This window comes from Doryrhamphus excisus, linkage group LG3 (genome assembly GCF_037039965.1).
Source record: "Doryrhamphus excisus strain RoL-2023G ecotype Guam linkage group LG3, RoL_Dexc_Guam_v1.1, whole genome shotgun sequence".
NCBI classification, from domain to species: domain Eukaryota; kingdom Metazoa; phylum Chordata; class Actinopteri; order Syngnathiformes; family Syngnathidae; genus Doryrhamphus; species Doryrhamphus excisus.
Window position 1 is genome coordinate 12917071 of NC_136359.1, and position 21266 is coordinate 12938336.

The 21266-nt window shown below is 41.4% G+C and overlaps 1 protein-coding gene across 1 annotated transcript in view; it reads left to right on the forward strand.

The window, feature by feature from the left end:
* The first annotated feature begins 1299 nt into the window (after positions 1 to 1299).
* The window catches only part of bmp1a (bone morphogenetic protein 1a), a 32035-nt gene continuing 12068 nt past the window's right edge, over positions 1300 to 21266 (forward strand). The window contains exons 1-6 of the mRNA XM_058070107.2: positions 1300 to 1669; positions 11675 to 11788; positions 13101 to 13226; positions 13533 to 13650; positions 16123 to 16301; positions 16542 to 16647. Coding sequence (XP_057926090.2) covers positions 1525 to 1669; positions 11675 to 11788; positions 13101 to 13226; positions 13533 to 13650; positions 16123 to 16301; positions 16542 to 16647 — 788 coding nt within the window. The 5' untranslated portion in view covers positions 1300 to 1524. The remainder of the gene's footprint in view (positions 1670 to 11674; positions 11789 to 13100; positions 13227 to 13532; positions 13651 to 16122; positions 16302 to 16541; positions 16648 to 21266) is intronic.

Below are 21266 nucleotides of genomic sequence, written 5' to 3' on the forward strand. Positions count from 1 at the left end.
CTCAAGTAAAAAAAAATGTAATACTTTGTCTTGTGTGTGAATTTTCTGAACCCTGATCTAATGCTCAACCGCCATGTTTACAGCAGCGCCATAAATACAGCCCACTCATCTCTGCCAGACATCCTGTTTTAAATTGTGCACGTAGATAAGATGACGAGGATTGTGTACCTTCCCTCTTATATAAGGCACGCTTTGTTTGTCATTGCTGCCACCCAAGCTCTACTATGCAGTGTACTGTTTTTTGATGTATTGCATTTATGCATCCTTCAATTCGGGTCGACTGTTTTAGCCAAAAATAGCACTCAAAACAGCCGGTTTAGGAAATTACTAAAATTGCAAAAAAAAATAGTCATTATAATTTAGTAATTCAGTGACAGAAATTGGCATTCTGCAAATGCGATTGGCTGTCAACCAGTCCGGTACAGGCTGTACAGATAATGGTTGGATGAGGAAAACTGTCGACACAAGCCCTATCTTATGCAAACACCACTTATACTGTTAAACATCAGGTAAGTAAGTTTAAAAAAACAAAATCCTGAAACTATCATACTATAAATATATCTATAATTGATCATGAATAGTGCAAGCAATAATATTTGTTGTCATGAATGTAATATACAGGCCTTGAAAATTTTCTCACCAGAAAACATCATGGGAGCCATAGCAGCTTGAGAAAAATAAAGAAAAAAACATTTAAAGCTAAATTCCAGATATGCTCAAAGGCAAAATATATTTTTTCGTTCCTTTGGTGAGAAAGCAAATTCGGGTTGAGCGGAAAAAACTAACAAAAATATGAACCAGAAAATAGGAGTGGTAATATTTTCTAAGGGTCGCATATGTTAGTGACAAGGATCAGTGCCATGCTTTGACAATCTGACCTCAGCTTGCAATGTTCTTTATGACCGACAAGTGGCGCCAAATATTATTTAATGTGCTCGGCCGCGTTCTGTGTATTGCAACGGTCAAGTCTTGTATGTTTTTTTGCTTGAAGAAGAAACATAAGGGTCAGATTTTTTTTTTACAAACTTAATCACATTTTGTCCTTAAATTTACTTTTGTTCTTGTAGTTTAAAAACGTTCGCTACTTTAGCTTAGCAAAGAGCTAAAAGCACTTGCATTTAAGCTAGCTGTTATGAGTGAAGTCAATTTAATGTTGGTGTTAGAATCAATAGATGGACAACATTAACACATAAATATTCTCTCATTAGAGAGCAATAAAAATGCACCCAGGAAAAAGGAGGTCTTTTCACCGCCCCCATGGAGCTAGCTGCCATATCATCAAAGTTTCTCCAGCAGTTCTCGGCAGTAGCCTGGAGCTCCAGCTGGAGGACAGAAATCACTCCCCCCTCCAGAGCCAAGAAGACACCGGAGAGAGGTTGGATTTAAACCCGCCCTCCGGATGGATCTCGTTTCCCCAAAAACCTCCCATTTCTCTCTCTCTCTCCTTGCCTCTCTCTCTATCTGTGTCCCCTCTCTTCCTTTACCTTTATCCCTCGCATTTGGCCGTCTCCCCCCACCGCAATCATGGATCTCACGGCGAGATGTTTGCTTCTCCTACCCTTCCTCGGCGTGATATTGGCCATCGATTTGGAGGCGATCGATCCGGGCTACTTCGTGGAGCCCACTGCCACATCAGATGTGCTCGACTATAAAGATCCCTGCAAAGCTGGTAAATTGAGATTTTGAATCTCCTTTTGTGTGTGTGTGTGTGTGTGTTTACTGAAATGTGTCTCATTGTACGTGCAAACATGCCACGACTGTGTTTGTTTGGAGAGGAAGATGTCAGTGCTCCAGGCTCCAAGGGATATTGTGTGCATTTGTTTGGCATTAAGTGGCAGACTTTGTGGACTTTTAAAGGAGGAAAGGCCAAGCTTCTCACATACACACACACAAACACACAAAAAGTTTCTGTTTGTTGGAAAGTTCATTTTTGGCCAGCATGTATTCCTCTAAATGTGACCATACAGCTCCATAGACTCTACTGATGGGAAAACTTCATTTAAAAATGTCTGCTGTGGATGATGTATAAATACCTTCACATTATTTGGCACATCTGACTTATCATTTAATCATTTTCCTGCAGATGAACTCCATGTCTTGCCAAATCCCTTAAGGGGATTGTTTTTTTTCCATCTGCTGAAAGTATTCATGTTACAAAATGACCTCTAGCATCCTTACTTATTATGCATGTGACCATTCCTGGTGTGGCAGCTGGGTAGAAAACATTACTTAAAGCTTCAGCATAAAAATGAGTGTATGGTAGCTTTGCATAAACATAACCAAGATTGGCTTGTAGATGTCCACAGCCAGCGAAGAGGCTACTTCCTGTTAATGCTTCAGTGTTTAATGTTGTCATGTGTGACTGTGCACATGTTGTTTATATATATCGACTTACTGGACATGATGTCCTGTTCCGGGGGTCACTGATGCTGTGTTTGTGTCATGTCAGGGCACGGCTCTATTGGGAGGATGTTATCATAATTCGTAATCGAGATGACGTCTGGTTGCTTCATGTGGACACATCTGGAGACTAGAGGCAGGGTGATGGTCACATACTCATGACCTTTCCCAACACCCACCTGTTTGTCTTCTTAATACTTAACATTTATCTTAATACTTAACATCTACCGGCACTACTCATCACATGACACACTGCTTCCCTTTTTCTTGCATGGTTTCTACGACTCAAGCGGAAAAATCCTGTTGTGTTTTCTACACTATGTGACTTTTTTTTTGCCTACTTTTGGATTTATGTTTTTCAAATATAAATCCTCCACCCTCGGCCATCTCAGTGTGGAGTTTGCATGTTCTCCCTGTGCATGCGTGGGTTTTCTCCGGGTACTCCGGTTTCCTCCCACATTCCAAAAACATGCTAGGTTAATTGGTGACTCCAAATTGTCCATAGGTATGAATGTGAGTGTGAATGGTTGTTTGTCTATATGTGCCCTGTGATTGGCTGGCAACCACTCCAGGGTGTACCCCGCCTCTCGCCCAAAGACAACTGGGATAGGCTCCAGCACCCCCGCGACCCTCAAGAGGAAAAAGCGGTAGAAAATGAATGAATGAAATATAAATCCGATGAAACATGCCATGATGCACATATGCATTCATTGGTATACAAATGGTGGCGTCACTCTGAAGTAATGCCATCTCTTTAGGATGTCACACGGGTACTAGGAAGTCAGACTTGGCAGGATACCAGGAAAACATTCAAGATGAGACGGAGATTAGCGCCACTCATTTTCTCAAAATGAAAAATAGATGAAAAGCAGCCCTGCTCTGCTCGGTAATCATGACAACAGTGACTGCTTTGACATGTATATATTGTGTGTGTGTGTATACTGTATATGTTTAGCCAACAACAACCAAGGATTTTTTTTCCTTTGTGTTGCTTTGTTTCACTTAGTTCTCTATTTATTCATTTATATTACAGTAAAAACTATTAACTCTTATACATCTTTATCCTTTCTTTTATCATTTTGCGTTATACACTTTTCTGGCCTATGAATATTGTTAGAAGGTTGTATTCTCGTGTTAAACGTCGGCAGAGTTTCAGATAATGAGGTTTGTGAGTCCTGAAAGAAGTTTGGGAGGGCTTTAAACGTTCGGTTCCGAGAGTTTTGTGACATCAATGCAATCCAGACGTCCTTATATGGGCTGCATACCGCCAGTACTCAGTAAGCACATATCTACATATCCAGAAGTCATCTGGAGTGCTTGTAAGTGTGACCAATCACAGGGCAGTAGGCGTGCCTGGAGACGGGCTGTGGGTGGAATAAATTAAACAGACCGTTTTTGCGTTGGATGCAGGAAATCTATGGAAACGCTGCACAAAGAGGCGCAGAATCCGGAAGATCTGGAAAGCTTTATGTGCAGGTTATTGTATTTAGCTGCTCTATAGTTAGTGATGGCAAGAAAGACCAGATACTTGTCCTCCTGGATGACGCTGTCAGCTTTTAACTACTTTTTCCTGGTGTTCAGGTGATATTTGAATGAAGACGTTGGTACATAACGTGACTATGCTGTAGGGAAATAGTCCTATAGTGGTGTGGTGTTCATGTGTTCATAGACCCTCATTGTTTTTATCAGTTAATCCGTTTTTTTTCACCAATTTCTGTTAACTGCCACTTAATGTACTGGTGTGTTTGAGTTGATTTTGACAAATATATTTACTTCCTGTGCCGTCTTGGCGAGAGAGGGCAACCTGAAGCGCTTCTCTTCTTTTTTTAAATAAAATTTGGTTTTCTCACCTCTCCAAGCCCCCTTCACTCTCCTCAACCTCCTCCTCTCAGACTAGCTGTAGCTGACTGTAGGTCATTCACCTTGTGCCAAAGGAAAGCAGGGCTGGAAGGTGCAAGCCAGACAAACAGTGACTTATGTCATTCCTCTTGCGGTCAGCACTCGACCTGGTTTGGTCTTTTTCATATACGACAGCTGCATTTTCCCCTTTGGGGTGTTTAAAAAAATCAGCTGTTCTGAATCGTACTCAGTGTCCACCATGTTTTTTTTTCCTCTTAAAAACTTCCTCTCAATAACTATAAATGCTTGTTAAGGTCATGTGTATCTATTGTACGTCTTGCACTGTCACATCTTAAGAGACCTCTCGCACTGTAAGACATAAACAAGTATCAAAATATTTTTACTGTAGATAGTTCTTCATATATATACTACACTCCAGACAGCCTCCCCATTCAACATGGTCTACAGGTTCACCAGGTGATCCAGCAGCAGGGACTCTCTATCACACGTGGAGGAACAAAGTGGTATTGCAGACCAAGACTGACAAAGTGGCCATTTCAATGTGCATACAACCTTGAGTATATTAAGGGTCCTTCTAAATTAAAGGGTTTGAAAGAATGGGAAAGTGAGCCTCCCCTCCTCACAGAACATAAAACATCTATCCATTCTTATGCAGTACTCTATGTACTGCTGTTATTGCGGTTTTCATTCATTCATTTTCTACCGCTTTTTTCTCACAAGGGTCGCAGGGGTGCTGGAGCCTATCCCAGCTGTCTTCGGGCGAGAGGCGGGGTACACCCTGGACTGGTCGCCAGCCAATCACAGGGCACATATAGACAAACAACCATTCACACTCACATTCATACCTATGGACAATTTGGAGTCGCCAATTAACCTAGCATGTTTTTGGAATGTGGGAGTAAACCGGAGTACCCGGAGAAAACCCACACAGGCACGGGGAGAACATGCAAACTCCACACAGAGATGGCCGAGGGTGGAATTGAACCCTGGTCTCCTAGCTGTGAGGTCTGCGCGCTAACCACACCACCGCCGTGCCGCCCTATTGCGGTTTTTAAGAGGTTTAAAGAGCCTGTAATAAAGTCATATACTCAACATGTTACCATATTCACAGTCAAATTCAGGACTTGGTGCAATTTATTTTGAAATCGCGCCCAAGATTATATATTTTTATATTCAACTAGATTATTATTTTTGGACCATATACTGTTGCTTTTCATATTGCCATCATAACAGTGTATGAACAAGAAATACTTGGGAGCCTCATGTCACATCTCATCTCCTAAAAATCCACATTGAGCTTTTTTCTTTGTTTTTATCAAGCTGCCTAAAAAAAAATCTCTTACTTATTTATGAAAAAGACAACGAGTAAAGATGTCACGGTAAGGGAGGAAAAACACCTCTCCGTCTATTTTGTGTGGAAAAAGGGCAGCTTTCCAAACGGATGACAATACAGCTCCTTCCTTGGGTCGTGCTGTGGAAATGTGATGGGGCTATCTGCTGAACTTCACAATTGGGCCTTTAAGCAGCAGTTAAGCAGATGCTTTTCTTTTATCATGGAATGCAGTCCCTATAGAGGCGAGCCCACACTGGGTGTTTTTTTTACATGACAGGACCCCTGCCATTTCTCTCCCAGCAGGGTTCATGTGATTAGGGAGCCGATCTATTGGCACGATCTCGGTGCATTAGTTGGAACAATATGTTTGTCGTCAGAGCTAAGTAATAACTAATCTTGCATCACATTAGTACCAAGTGCGGAGCCTACGCAAAAGCAATGCTTTGGATTGATGGATGGGTGTGATGGGAGGGGGTTGTTTTAGATACTTAATGAGCCTACTTTAATGAGAAGCTTAACACTCATTTCTTATTTACTGTTGATTTCTTTCTCATAAGTCACTGGGGCTGCTTTGTTGGATTTGGTAGCCTTATGGCCACAATAAATAGAAGATAATTGTCATGTATTTGCACCATAGGAAATAGTCTAAAACTATTCACAATAGAAAATCCCCGCAGTCTGTGTTGGTCAAAGGTTGTATTATGTTATCAAGAACACCCACATAACCAGATAAGTCATTAGAGGGAGTCGGTCAGACTCTTGAGGTGTGGCGTTAATCAGGCGTGGGGATGAGCCGCGGAATCCAATCTGCTAATGGGATTGATGTAGTGTGAAATGTTGAAAGGAACATAGCTGCTTTCTGCTTGCCCTTTTGCAGCTTCGTCCGCTCTCATTTTTTTTTTTTAGTCATTAAGATTGAGGCTGCAGCTCGGTGACAGCCTTCATCGCAGCTGTGGCGGCTGAGACTGTACGTTTTTACCAAGATAATTGCTCCAATCTCCGACTGTGGCAGATGAGACTTCAGCCAGAGCTTGTTGTCTAATTATACCGTGTGTCTTCAAACAAGCAGATAAGCTTCCTTCTACCACCACTTGTGCTCAAATTGCCTTGTTAGAAAATGTCAAGGTGAGGTGTTGCTGAGACAATCACAGCTGTTGAGCTGAAAAAAACAGGTTTTCGTATGTCCTTGGATGACATTTGTGGTGCCCCCTATGGGTAATAAGCTTCAAGTAATATACTCCAAGTTGTATAATCATTAGACAAACGGTAAGTGACTTCGGGGAAATTAGTTGTCCTGCACATGCCTCTGCAAAGATGTTTTGCTTGTTGGCGACCATGTTCTTCAGCCAAATTTGACAAAATGCGCTTGTCTGTCCCCTAAGGGTGTGTGTACCAGTGTGTACCAAAGTTCATGGAGATTCGGCGAAAGTGCAGCCTGAAAATGTGTTTTTTTTACTGGCCTGTAGGGAAAAATAGCGCAAAAACGCTCAATGTAAAGAAAAGGTTGGCATGTTGATATTAATATGATATATGTAACATTTTTTTTGATTTATATATATATTTATCCAAGTATCCTACATCCTTGCATGTTCTCCCCGTGCATGCGTGGGTTTTCTCTGGGGACTCCGGTTTCCTCCCACATTCCAAAAACATGCTAGGTTAATTGGCGACTCCAAATTATCCATAGGTATGAATGTGAGTGTGAATGGTTGTTTGTCTATATGTGCCCTGTGATTGGCTGGCGACCAGTCCAGGGTGTGCCCCGCCTCTCGCCTGAAGATAGCTGGGATAGGCTCCAGCACCCCCATGCAACCTTCATGAGGATAAGCGATAGAAAATGAATGAATGAATGAATCCTACATCCTTTAATTATTCTGTATGCAGCCCTTGGTGGAAAAAGTTTGGCCACCCCTAATTTTAAAGGAATTATTTTTAAACTTCATCCATCATCCAAATCTTTATGTGAAATATGAATATATTTATATCCCTTTTCTGTGCATTATAATGAGAGAAAACGGTTTACGACAAAGCCCTCTAAAAAAAAATGCTGTGATCATGCAAGTAAATTCACGATAACATGTAATACTTGCAGTATCTTGGTGTATTAAGATGATTTAAAACATTACTGAAACATCGTTCCTAGGCACATAGATTAAGCCCAGGAGCCTACTCTACTTCAGTCAACAAAAGTAGTGTAGAAACAACGAAGACACTTCCAATGTCCGCTCTCATTGGGATGGCTGTGTCTTCCAGCACAAGACCTGTGCTCCAGTCCTCAGGTAAAAAATGCTGACAGCAAACGAGCATCTTGTTGAAACTCTTCCATCTGTTTCGCCTGTGAATGATGCTGAGACTAGTGGCCAGCGAGGCGTTGTGTTACTACGCCAGATACTAAATATGTTTTTTTTGTGTTATCTGCTTAAATAACAATATTGTTGTAGCTTTGTTAATATACAAGCCAGTTATGTAAATGGAACACTGTTGTGTTTTTTTCTGTAGCAGCAAAATCGATAAATCCCAATGACGTGCATTGTTAGCTACCTCAACCAACTTTTTCCCTTATTAGAATGCACAGAAAAGGGAAATAAGTAAATTTCACATGGGCAAAATTCCAAAAAAAGGGCAGTTTTCCTTTAAGTTACAGGCGGTGTTTTGTTAAGTACTTTTGTTAAGTACTAAGAGCTATGTGAGAATTTTCAAGTCAGTTTAGCTTGTGGGGTTTAAGAACTGCCAAAATTCGAGATTGGATGATATAAAATTCCACTATTTCCTGCCAGAAATATTGTTTGAAATCCAAACAAAGCATAGGTCGACCAGGAAAGGATTGTGTTGTTTTTTTTTGTATCCTTAAATGTACTGTACAGCGTATGGCAACATTGACACCACTTGCCAGGAATTATCGGACAGGCCTGCTACAGAACGGACCCTGAAAAGTGATACTTACACTGTCATCAAATGGTAATCACCTTAACGCAATACACAGCTGGCTTCCATTGGGATTCAAATGCAGCGTTTGTTACCAAACACAGGCTGTGAAAGGCGGTGCCAGGGTATTGTGATGCATTCCTGGCTTACATATTGGCCTGGCTTTCTCATCCTTCATCAGTCAGTCTTGCATGCAGAAAGACTGCAAGTGAAGAGCACCGAGGAGTTTTAACAGTCCTTCTAAATATAGACTGGTGCTGATGTCTGTATAAGCAGAGTATTGATGTTTGTGCAGGTTTTGGTGGCAGATGTCACGGTCTGGTATTCAAAGAAGGGGATTTAATGGGAATCCTGGTGTCTTTGACACTGCAGAGGTCGAGACTAGGGCATTACATGAATCAATGGGATTAATTTGATTGAGATCTCATGTATAATCTGACTAGATATGTTGAGAGCTGGAGGGGGGACGGATTATGGCGGTCTAGATTAACTGGAAGAAAAAAATAACCAGAAAACATGAATGTAGTTTGACTTAAATGGCATGAATACATGAATGTTGTTTTCTTTATCTCGATGGGGATGTGTGAACCATAGCAGGACCAAATAACCCTCAAGCACACTACCAATCTGTATTGATATTAGTATTATAATTACAGCTGCTGTCATTTAGGTAATGAGAATGTTTGGGAAGCCATCTGTGCAGGGCTATAATCTGCAGTGTAACACATGACACTTCATCTGTATTTATACTTATCATCATTACAGGGCTTTGTATCTAGTATATGGGTTTATCACCTTTCTGCATAGCTTGTCCTCAATCCCAGACCACAGTTGTGATTCCTAAAATCGTGTGTCTGTAGATAATTAAAGCGAGGAGACAAGGGGATTAATTCGCAATCCCTGCGAGTCTTGCTATAAACCTGCAACAGCGTCTCCAGGACGACTGCTGTGCCTGGGGGAAATGAGTTCTAATGCTGCCTGGTCGTTGATTTGCTCACTTCTATCTCCGCTGTTGTCTGGGAACAATGACACGACGGATTAGGGAGCCTGTCTTCGCCGCTGTGGCGGATGATTGGTACTTGGCCATGGGCAGAGTGCACAGCCCGATGTGAACCTCATCGGCTTGGGCGCCTGCCCTGTGCCTGTTTTGATTTTGTATTTTTGGGGGTGGAATACAGCATTCTAAAATGACGCAAACTGACCCTACATGTCACAGGGCCTGTCCTCAAATTCTGGTTTATCCTCATTCAGTAATAAATTTCTTTGTTTTGGTTTTATTTGCACTTTTAAACACTTGGATTGGATAGCTCATCGTACAACTTGTTCTTTTTAACACTCCGTTCTCAGAATCTAATAAAAATGTAAAGACAAACATGTCCGTCTGTCATCTGGTAGCTTCTCCTTGTCAATGTTGTCATCGGCAATCACTGTCAATATGCATACACAAGAGTGCTGATTTTAAATTTGTATTTATTTAGCCTGAGCTCCAATGAGAGGCTCCATAATGACCTTTGGAATTTAAGCCTGCCCTGTCTTGTCATCAACCTCTACACCTTTGCTTATTGCTGTCATTAGCCCCTCATCCCAAACACTGTCATTCAGCCACATGTACCCTATACGACTGCAGGGCAGATGACTGCCTTGTATTTACTCTTGACTCTTGATTATTGTCGTCCCCGCTAAGCCGTGAAACCATATAGGATTTCCCCTCAGGGCACCATTGCTGCCGCGTTCACAACATCCCGTAGGTCACAGTTATCTGCCAATTTGTTCAGCAGTTCTGCAGCTAAGGAGAACCCAATTAATTCTGAATAGATACAAAGTAGCCGGGCAAGCTCAGCTTGAAGGTCAAATCAATGAAGGTTCTTTTTAGCCTTGTTTCCATCAAGTAGTATGGTTGAGTAACTATTTTATTGTATTCCAAATGCCTAAATATGTGACCTGAACTATCGTGGTTCATTAGCCCTATTCTGCTGTCTCTTGGTTGGTTGATTACAGTGAAGAAACTGAATAGGACGAAAAGGTAAACCTGTATTTAAAGCAACAGTGGATTCTAATGGAAGAAAGCTGAACACAACTTTGGTAAATAATTTTCAAGCCTGAAAATTAGTTTAAGAAACAATCCTTAACAGGGCAACATGTTGTAACAAAGATGGTGGTGGTAAGTAAAACACTAAAGGTCAGGTGGACTGGCTGATGTCACGTCCATAAATCCCCCATTAAGTTTTCAGTTTCATGGTTTTCTAGTCTTGGCTGTAAATGCACACGCAGAAGGCTATCATTTTCTTTATGCTCCACATCTGGCCGCCCTATTCCCAACAGTGATGCAGGTAGAAGCACCGTGCCATCTCCCATACATCTCCCATCCTACATGGATTTCACAGCAGCTACTTTGCCTTCTCACCCCCTCGGCTTAAACCCGAACACCCCCGCCACCTCCAACAGCTCCCACTCCCCCCACTGATGCCTGCATACAAATCGGGCCATAAATTCTGGAAACGTGCTGGTGTTAAAAGCTTGTTAAAGCGAGCGCCTTGTCTCTGCGGAGAGAACCCTGAGCCTTTCCTGCATAGAAATGGGGCATTTAGTAAGGAATCCCATAAAGCACATTCCTCGTAAAGTGGGACTGTTTGGTTATTTTTCCCCTCTCCTTGGCCTCATTAAAGAGCTAATACATGTTCAAGGTGCCCCATATTACTCCATGGAGGCAGTGTCAATGTGTCATATCATATTTGATGGCTCTCATTAACTATCCAAGCACACTGTGTGCAGTCATTTGGTAAATCTAGTCTGAACTTGCCTCCATTAATTGTGTGGACTAGGCAGGTTTCTGAGTTTGTACTTTTTATTTTCATATCACATAGCTGCACCCCCCGTCCAAGTGTAATATGTTGCTTACGTTTCTATCCTATAATTTGGAGCCCAGACAAGACAGCCTTCCTGCTAACATTCACGTTTCTATTTCTGTGTCACAGTAAGTAAGGAATGAGTGAAGTTTTTTGTATTTTTGTATGTTGACAAGCCATCCATGCAGCCCACTCAGTCTGAACAGCAGGAAAAGCCTCAGGCGAGTGGTGCTTCTAAACCAAGTTTCACAATGTGGAGTTCTACTTTACAGTCATCTGACCTGTGCCATTTCTGTTTTGTCTGTTACAGTTGCCTTTCTGGGAGACATAGCTCTGGATGAGGAGGACCTACGATCATTTAAAGTGGATAGAATAATAGATTTAGCCACCAGAACAGTCCAGACTGTTAATCAAACAAATACAGGTACACCCACACACAGAATCTACAGTTCACAACGACTTTTGTTGCTACTCTTGATTAAAAAAAATAATCATTTGCACAGGTGATTTGGTACGGCTGCTAAATAAAATGTCAGTGAAAGTTTGCAGGCGTTTTCTCACAAAAATTACATTCTTACACCTCGTCATTACAACCGAACAACCATGTGCGGTACTAATTGCTGGTTTTTGTCGTGTAAAAGGTGTTCCTAAATTGAAAAACACGACTTGGGTAACAGCTGTGAGTTTCACATTTCTATAAAGTACAGTTGTGCATGATCCAACTTGCACACTCATGCTGTGACCTGCAATTTTTTTTTTTACTGGGGGGGGATATGTGAGTTGAAAAAAAGTGCTGATGCAGGTTTAAGAATACCTTTACCATGAACCACAGGATGAGACTTGATTTATTCTTTGGATTTGTTTCAGAAGCATGGTACCTGAGTCAAGAAGACTCATGACTCTTATTAAGATAGCTTTAAAAATCTGAGTCATTTGTGCACCACAGGTAGTATTTTATTAACCCATGGCATATTCTAAAATAATCACAACAATTACAAGCTATTTGCTTTGTCACCTCTGACACAAAGCTGGCATGTTTTTTTCTTTAATATATTTAGTAAATGCTTAATTCAGTTTTTAGCAGGTTTAATAAAATGAAGGTGCCCATTATTCTTCAATTTTCTAGTTTCTGGCCCTTAATGGAGGCTCAATAAATGAGACACTTTGTCTTGAAGTAACAGCTTTAAAATTGTATTGATGGCATACTGACTTATAAAAAGGAGAATTGAGTCTTTTGTCATTGTCATGGCAACTGTGGATTGCCCACTTTAGCAATCGATGAAATTGGATGACCAGGATTGTTTTCGTGCTAACTTTTCAATGTTGCAGCATACCGACATCATTATGAAATAATGAATGTTCTCACAGCAATTTAGCAGAAAATATGTTCAAGTAGCTCGTCAAAGTTTGTTCAGATTTATTCATATTTTGATTACCATTACTTTTAAGAAAAATACATATATACTACACATATAATGCACAATATTGCTGAAACAAATACACAGTGAACTCCCTTCCTGCCTGTTTGGAGGTGGGAGACGAGGAAAACAGACACACATGCACATGGCAATGTGTTAAGGTCAGCAAAATGATCGAGTTCATTTGAATTTATTGTGTGATTTATTTATCGCCCCAGGATGGTGTAATCATTTTTTCCCATGACTGTATATCAAACTGTATTGCAGTCTTACCTTCCTGTGTGGAATTAATTCTGTAGTTTCCTCTTTCATTTTCAGGGTCAACCAATCAAAATAGCCAAAACAGACAAGGCTCCCGGCGTAGAAAACGAGCCGCCACCTCTAGACCGGAGCGTGTTTGGCCTGAAGGTGTTATTCCATATGTCATCAGCGGTAATTTTAGTGGTAAGTGTGCAAATGTATGAATCTCATGAATAGGAATCTTGATGGAAGGTATTGCTGTATATGTAACAATCCTGTTTGTAAGGTTAAGATCGAAGTCACTTTACCATAGCGAGTAAATGAATGAACACCAAAGAGGATGTAGGTATGTTTTCTATGATTAAACCAGATGAGGAGACGTTAGCTCAGCAAGTAAATATGTCATTTTTATGACTTAATGACCATGTATGCTACGTTTTACTTTTTTTTCCCCCCTCGATGTGTGTGTCCCCACTTGCGTGATCTCACCCTGTGTTTGGTCCTATTCAGGCAGCCAGCGAGCTATATTCCGCCAAGCCATGCGGCACTGGGAGAAGCACACCTGTGTGACCTTTATTGAGAGGACACAGGAGGAGAGCTACATTGTCTTCACCTACCGACCATGTGGGTGAGTCAGTGGGGTTCTTGGCTCTGCAAAAGCTCTACTCAGCCTCTGCTGAGCCGTCTTTAGCTACAGCTAATGATTTAACGCCTATGTGCTTTTCCTTGCTCCCTGCTCGGCAGCCTTTTCACCATTGTTTGTCTGTTCACAGTCTGTGTGTGAGGGCAGTCCGACAGAGACGGCCCATTCAGTGGCCAGGAATGTTTCCTGTATCTCTTCATCGCAGTGCATCAGTCACTGAGCTCTTGTGTCATGCATGTTGCACACCACTGCACGCAGCAGCGAGACTTCCGCACCCTTTGCCCAAGCCCTGTTTACCCTATTTTATTGATGTTCACATTGTCCACTCAGCATTTAAACAGATACTCAGAGGGAGTAGTAGTTGCTAAGAGACCGGGCTTTCAATTTATCACTATTTTGAACACAACATCCAGTGTCCGGCTTTTATGCGTTTAAGATAAAAATGTCTGCTATGTTTCAGCAATGTTGGGTTGGACCGTTTGAATGTTGAACGTGGGTTTCCTCCAGGTCCTCCTGTTTCATCCTACTGTCCAAACACATACCTCTTACGTTGACTGGAGACTCGTACGATAATGTTGGAGTGATTTTTATGTGTCCTGTGATTGGCTGGTGACCAGTCCAGGGTGTACTCCACTTTTTACCCAAAGTCAACTAGGATAGACTCCAGCTTACCCGTGATCCTGAATCGGATAAGTGCTAAAAAATGTAATGAATGTGAATCACTCAAATATCACACACACATTTTGACTCCTGACTCAACACATTTACAAGAATTTACATTTTTCACTGTTAGATCCTAAGGAAGTTCTAAGTAGAGCTTCCAAATACAAAAAATAAGAAATGGGAGAGAGACAAAAACTTTTTTGAGTATATGTATTACAAACCGCCATTGAAGTGAAATGGGCGGGTCATCAGCTGATATACAGTTTAAGACCACAGGCTTTATAAGACAAAAAAATTGTATATTCTGTCAGGAATTCACACTATCATGATCTCCTAATGTCAAAGGCAAAAAAGCTTTCTCTCTTTGACCGCGGCCATTGCTGCTGAGGTTGGACGCAGTAAGACCCAAAACATGATAGACCCAAAAAACGTCACTGGCCCTCAGTCGCAGGATCCGGCACAGAATGAAATGGAATGGCCCCAATTGAAGGTTGTTACTGGTGCCGAGTGCATTCCAATAAGCATCACATGGCATCTGCGATAGAAGGGTTTTAAGAACAAAAGCATCTTCAAAGGCATCGTCTCCTTGAAGGCCACAAAATTTCCACACATTGGACGTTGAAAGGTGGAAGAAGGTTTTATTCTCTGATTCTCTGATTCTGGCTTCCAATGTTACTAGCACGACAAGGAGATCCCGACAGAGATGTTTTCTACACGACACAGTGGAGGGCTACCCATCATGATCTGGGGTGCTTTTTCCTTTTAATGGAACAATTAAGGTTCAGGTTGTGTAGGGACGTCAAAATGGAGGCCTTTGTTTGTGTGGTAATTACTGACTTTTTAAACAGGTCAACGCTGCAGTTCCCAACGACCACCTGACAAATTCTTTCAGAGGAATAACAAGAGTGAACAGCAACTCTTTTTGACCATATTGTGTGTTCCCCTGATCTAAACCCAAAGGAGAACATGGTATGGATGGTAAGGTTTACAAAGTCCGCTGGGATAGGTTCCAGCATACCCCCGCAACTCTAGTGAGGATAAGTGGTAATTGACGGAACTATGGTCCCCTGATCAATTCATGAAATTTGTTACATCTTAATGTTTTTTTTTCAAATATTTTTGGGTCCGACTCCCATTTCTTCTTTTTGCAGTTTGAAGTTGTACTTAAAACCTCCTGTAAAGTCTTGCAAACTGGTCGTGAGATTTTGATCAGTAGTATATATCATTGAGCACAAAAAGTGAACACCGTTCATTAAACTGAACTTTTCCCAGCCAACTGTTGCTAGCCATTTTTAGCTTGGTAACCGACCCTGCGGGAGCAACAGGGATGGCATTATCCACGCAGGCGGCAGCGGTTGCCAGCGGGAATGCCTGACTCTGCGGCATATTGAGCAGGCCCCCCTCTGTCCTTTGCAAAGTTCAAGGCGTGTCTCAGGAGAGACTGGCTGAAGCCTGTGGTAATTAGAGAGCGGCCGTCTGGCTTGCGGGGCCACGAAGTGTGTGCCCACATCCATACACCCTCAATGAACCTTTAATGTCAGGCAGGGAGGGAGAGCTGCACCATCAACATCTGCAGTGGTAGACCAACAAATGAATGAATGTCTCCTCTCTATCTGGGCATGTTCCTCATGTTAGTCCCTTATAAAACAGAGGAGTGGTTATTGACATAAGGCACGTGTGTGTGTTCATCCGAAAAGCCTCCTTTTCAAAAAAATATATTTAATTTTCACCATTAATTTAAGTCCAGACATGATGATCCTATTCTTTCTGTGTGTGTGCCTTCTGAATTTACAGGTGCTGTTCTTATGTGGGCCGGCGTGGAGGAGGCCCCCAAGCTATATCTATTGGCAAGAACTGTGACAAGTTTGGAATCGTAGTGCACGAGTTGGGTCATGTGATTGGGTTCTGGCACGAACACACGCGGCCTGATCGAGATGAACATGTCAGCATTATCAGAGACAACATTCAACCAGGTAGACATTATTGCAGTGAGGTCAGACTCTATTTATTTGACCCTTCACATGCAAGTAAATAAGGTGGCACCACGCTTTATTTGACCACAATTGCAAGAAAAACACCAGCCAATCAAAGTTACAGTAACTTTTACTGTATATTAGATCTAATTGCTAATTTCCCTGTAATAATAATTAGTGAGTGTGCATTCAAACACTTATAGAGCTTAACCGAACTTTCTCCTTTTGCTCTTTTCACAGGACAGGAGTACAACTTTTTGAAAATGGAGCCAGGAGAAGTGGATTCTTTGGGAGAAGTCTACGATTTTGACAGTATCATGCACTACGCCAGGAATACATTCTCCAGGTACGAGCCAAACCATGTTGCACTCTGTTCCACCTCACATTAAAACTAGTCTTTGAGTCAAGTCGGGCTGAGCTGTCTGCAACCCTTTAACCCATCATCTTTTCCTTTCTTGCACACCATGTTTATGTTGCATCACTGTCCTCCTAGTGTTACGTGGCAGTATCTTCAGATTGGACGCAGCCGTTCATAATTTAACACAACACAAGACAGTGATACCCAACACACAAAAAAGGCTTTAAAATAGAAGCAATAATTGCTTGAAATTTGTAACAAAAGCCAGCAAAATCGGCTATCCTAGCACTCAGGATGTAGTCAAACATTTCCATATTCTACCCACATTAAGGAGATTACAAACTGCTGTAGTAAAATTTCCCTTTTGAGGGAAAGCCAAGTTTTTGTAGCTATATATTAAGCATTTGGGATGTGCAAGCCACTTCCCACAGCTTGTTCAAATTAAATCTCCTCGCTTGATTTCCTGCTGCTTTCGTGGGGGCATGCCTCGTAAAGCAGCATCAGTCCCAGCAACAGTGGCTCTGCTGTATCAGTAAAATGTCTACACGCTACATGAAGTCTCTCGTAAAAGTTGTGCTTCTACCTCATTATTCCCTATCAGGCATTTGAAGAGTCTTTGGTAAGTAACATGATGCAGAGGCTTCGACTATAAGCTCATTTGTAAGGTGATTTTAACACTCTCACCTATCCTGTGGAAATAACGGGGAATTGCGTAAGGGTCATTATGGGGACGTACCAACAGTAAAAATACATTAGGTACAATCAGTGTAATAAGATCAAATACAAAGGCTATAAAGATGTGTTTTTTATATTTAAGCCTGTCATGCAGGTAGTAATATTCATTCATTCATTCATTTTCTACCGCTTTTTCCTCACGAAGGAGCCTATCCCAGGTGTCTTCGGGCGAGAAGCGGGGTGCACCCTGGACTGGTCGTCAGCCAATCACAGGGCACATATAGACAAACAACCATTCACACTCACATTCATACCTATGGACAATTTGGAGTCACCAATTAACCTAGCATGTTTTTGGAATATGGGAGGAAACCGGAGTACCCGGAGAACATGCAAACTCCACACAGAGATAGCCATGGGTGGAATTGAAATTGGGTCTCCTAGCTGTGAGGCCTGCGCGCTAACCACTTGTGCACCATGCAGCTCGTTTTTCATCCACTCTTATCGGTCCAATCCAATGCTTATCGGTCCCTGAAAGATATGTAGCAAATATTATGGTAATTCTGCTTAAGTTAAAGTTTTGTGGAGCGCATTGACCTGTGTGAGAAATTTCAAGTCAATCCGACCGGGCATGAACAAGGCTACTGTGGTGTGTTCATCAGAACAATAAGAGCACATGCAACACAGTAGGGGTTTGTGTTTTGACAAATGTGTATCCTTTTGAGTGCAGCGGTTCAGGATTACAAGTGTTAGTGTCAGTGGTTCTCAACTGGTTTGGCTGCGGGACTCACTCCTAAAAGACACCCCTTAAGGACAAGCAGCGACCCTAATTGGTCATCACTACACGCAGAGTGAATATTTGAAAGAATGTAGTATTCAAGTTTGATGACAGCCAAGTAAACTCAGTATTCTCTGAAAATGTGAAAAATTGTCAAAAAGTTCAGTATAGTAAACCACTGGTTCACGCTCAATTCTAGAACTTTCTGAGCTTTTATTCTAATTTATTGAGATGTGTGGGTAAGAACAGCTCGCAAATGAGCGACTCGCAGCTGCGATTTGGTTGTCATCGTTCATTTAAAGGAATTGTTCAAAAGACATGATTCGTTCGCGGCTGTCATGGCTGTCTCTAACAAAGACCTGTGACCAACTGAAAACAGGTCTGTGTCGCGACCCCTCCAGTTGAGCATGCCTGCTTTAGCTTACACACAAAAAATAATCTTTTAGATAATGCTAATATCTTTTGTAAAGGCAGTTTATGGTATGAGTGTATAAACACACGGCTCAACAGGTTGTCTGAGAGAGTTATTCTAATGTTCTTCTCCATATGGGTGGCTGGAAAGCCATAATAGACTGTAGGAAGAATTTGAGTCAGATTTAGACTTTGAGTCATGATTGTAATTAGGCAGGAAAGCAGCTCACCACCAACCTGTCCACTTGCATTTCCATTGTTCTGTAAGCTTTTTGTAAAATGGTTACCAGCAACTATATATTTAACAATATTATTGTTATTGTTATCTATTGTATCGCTGAGTTGAGTAATCACGGCTAATGGCCTCAGTCTAAAGCAAGAATGGTTTGACATCATGCAGCCAGAAGTGGGTGTAATTTGATATCTGGTCACACGCAACTCAAAATATACCAAAATGAGTGAACGCGGGCTGTGATCATCACTGCCCAACTCTGATATGAGAACCAGCTGTTCTGACGTTTTTTTGTTATCCAAAAGCCACATTGTCTCTGCAGTGTCTTTCCGTGCACAGGTCTTTTATCAGATCAGCTGCTGTTCTCTTACAAGTAAACAGATTCCAAGCAGAAGAGAGAGAATCTTTGTCTAAACAGACTGTGGCTGGATGTGTGCCAATGTACAGAGCCGCCGATCTGTCCGTTTGTGTAGGTCAGGAATGCACTTTACTGAGAATAGAAGTGAAATTCCCTTTAGTTGTGTTTGTTTTTTCTATCTGCACTTTACCCTACTGTAGGAACATGGAACAATAACACTTATTCTCATTTTTTATTTTGTTTTCTAATCTTGCAGCCCTGCAGCATGATATTCCTAATATAGTTTCCCGTGAAATAGACAGTTAAAGCGGTGTTATAGCTTTAAGCCTGGCTGCCATGTGAATGGTGAGCCGCCACCACGGCTTCCAGTCTGTGTGTCAGATCTGCCAGTCGCTCCTCTCCAGACACTACGCATAGTACAACCACCAAAACATCCGACTGGAAACCGACGTGTGAAGTCATGGAGCATACCGTATCGGGTTATTTAGACCAGGGGTCTCAAACTCGCGGCCCGTGGGCCAAATGCGGCCGGCGAGACGCTAGTTTGAGGCCCCCACGTTGATACCAAAGTTTAATGTTGAAATGACAGCTTAAAGCTGTGTGCACACCGGACACAATTAACATGATTTTGCCCCGTCCATACTGTTACCCTACCCTGTTACCCCACCTTGTTTTGCTTTGGATTAGCAATGAAGCTAAAGGCTTATGACGCTGGGTACAAATAAATGCAGGAAATGATTTGGAATAAAATGGAAAATACACGTTAAGATAAAGCATCTCATCAAACATGTTGTTAAAGTTATGATGCTGCTCCCAGATGGAACTGAGTACGATGCTAACTTTCTAATTGGGTAAAATTATTAAGTTTCATTAATGTTCATGTTAAAGGTTAAATAACTGTTAATACTGTACATTTGAATCTGAAAAAAATAATTTCTCTACCAACTGTATGTGGTTTCTTACGTTTTTCTTATTTGCTGTTTTATTATTATTTCACTTATTTATTACTGATTGATTGATTTATTGTCTTTATTCTTAATTTCTTTATTTATTTTTTTATCTCATTTTGTGTATAGAAAAATAAAAATTAAGATATTTGAGAACAGTGGAATGTTTTATCAGATATTTTGGTGTGGAAAACCGGAACCAAAGTACTGAAAAAGTGTAGCGTATAGCAGAAGCAAAAGCATTGATGATAGTTTTTTTTTTTATTGATTTTTTTTCCAGTTTTTAATAAATGCGTTTTTTTTTTGTTTTTTTTTGAAAACCTGATGCGGCCCGGCTTCACCCAGAACCTAGCTCCGGTGGCCCCCAGGTAAATTGCGTTTGAGACCCCTGATTTAGACAGTCTGCGGCACACATAAGACATTAGACAAAGACATTAACCAACTAGAATGACATTCCAAGGATGAGCAATACTCATTTGTAAACAGTACATATTCATAGACAAAGTATGGTAGAATTTAAGTCATATTAATTTCATTTAAGAACTAAATTGCATTGATGTGTTTATTGTTGCAATAAAATAAATAAACAGAACCCCTACTTTAAACTAATAACAATAAAAATCTACACTTTATCTATCTGATCTGCACATTGGACCCTGTGGAGTCTTGTGATTTTTTTTTTATCAATGAAAACATAACCTCTGTGGTGGGGGTAACAAAACACTGAGCTTTCAGGGCTGCAGGACCTTTCGTTGACCCAAAGGAAACCCGCTGCAGCTGATAAGTTGCTAAGACGTTTTTTTCCCACTCAAAGGTTTAGCAGAATAGTTGATCCACCATTGGCCTGCAGTCATTTATGTCACACTGGGTCAAAATCTGGATTTAACCTCATGATCTCCAAAGTCTGTGGCAACTTTGGACACAATGGCATAGCCCTGAAGTATGTTAGGTAGATAATCTCTCCCGTTCTGCTTTCACTCCAGCTCTGTTGCTGTCTTAATTTGTGGATTTGTGTGGCTTTATGTTGATCGGTAAAGACATGAGAGGAATGGCTGCCGCTGCTAAGGAATGTTTCACATCGCTCTATTTGAAGACAACAGGCTCCTGTTAGCTTTTCACAAGTCAATCCAAGCACATTTTCCAGGGTGCTGATTGGCTGATTCACCTGTGCCAGAGTCTGCCTTTGTTACTCCATTATTAGCGTGT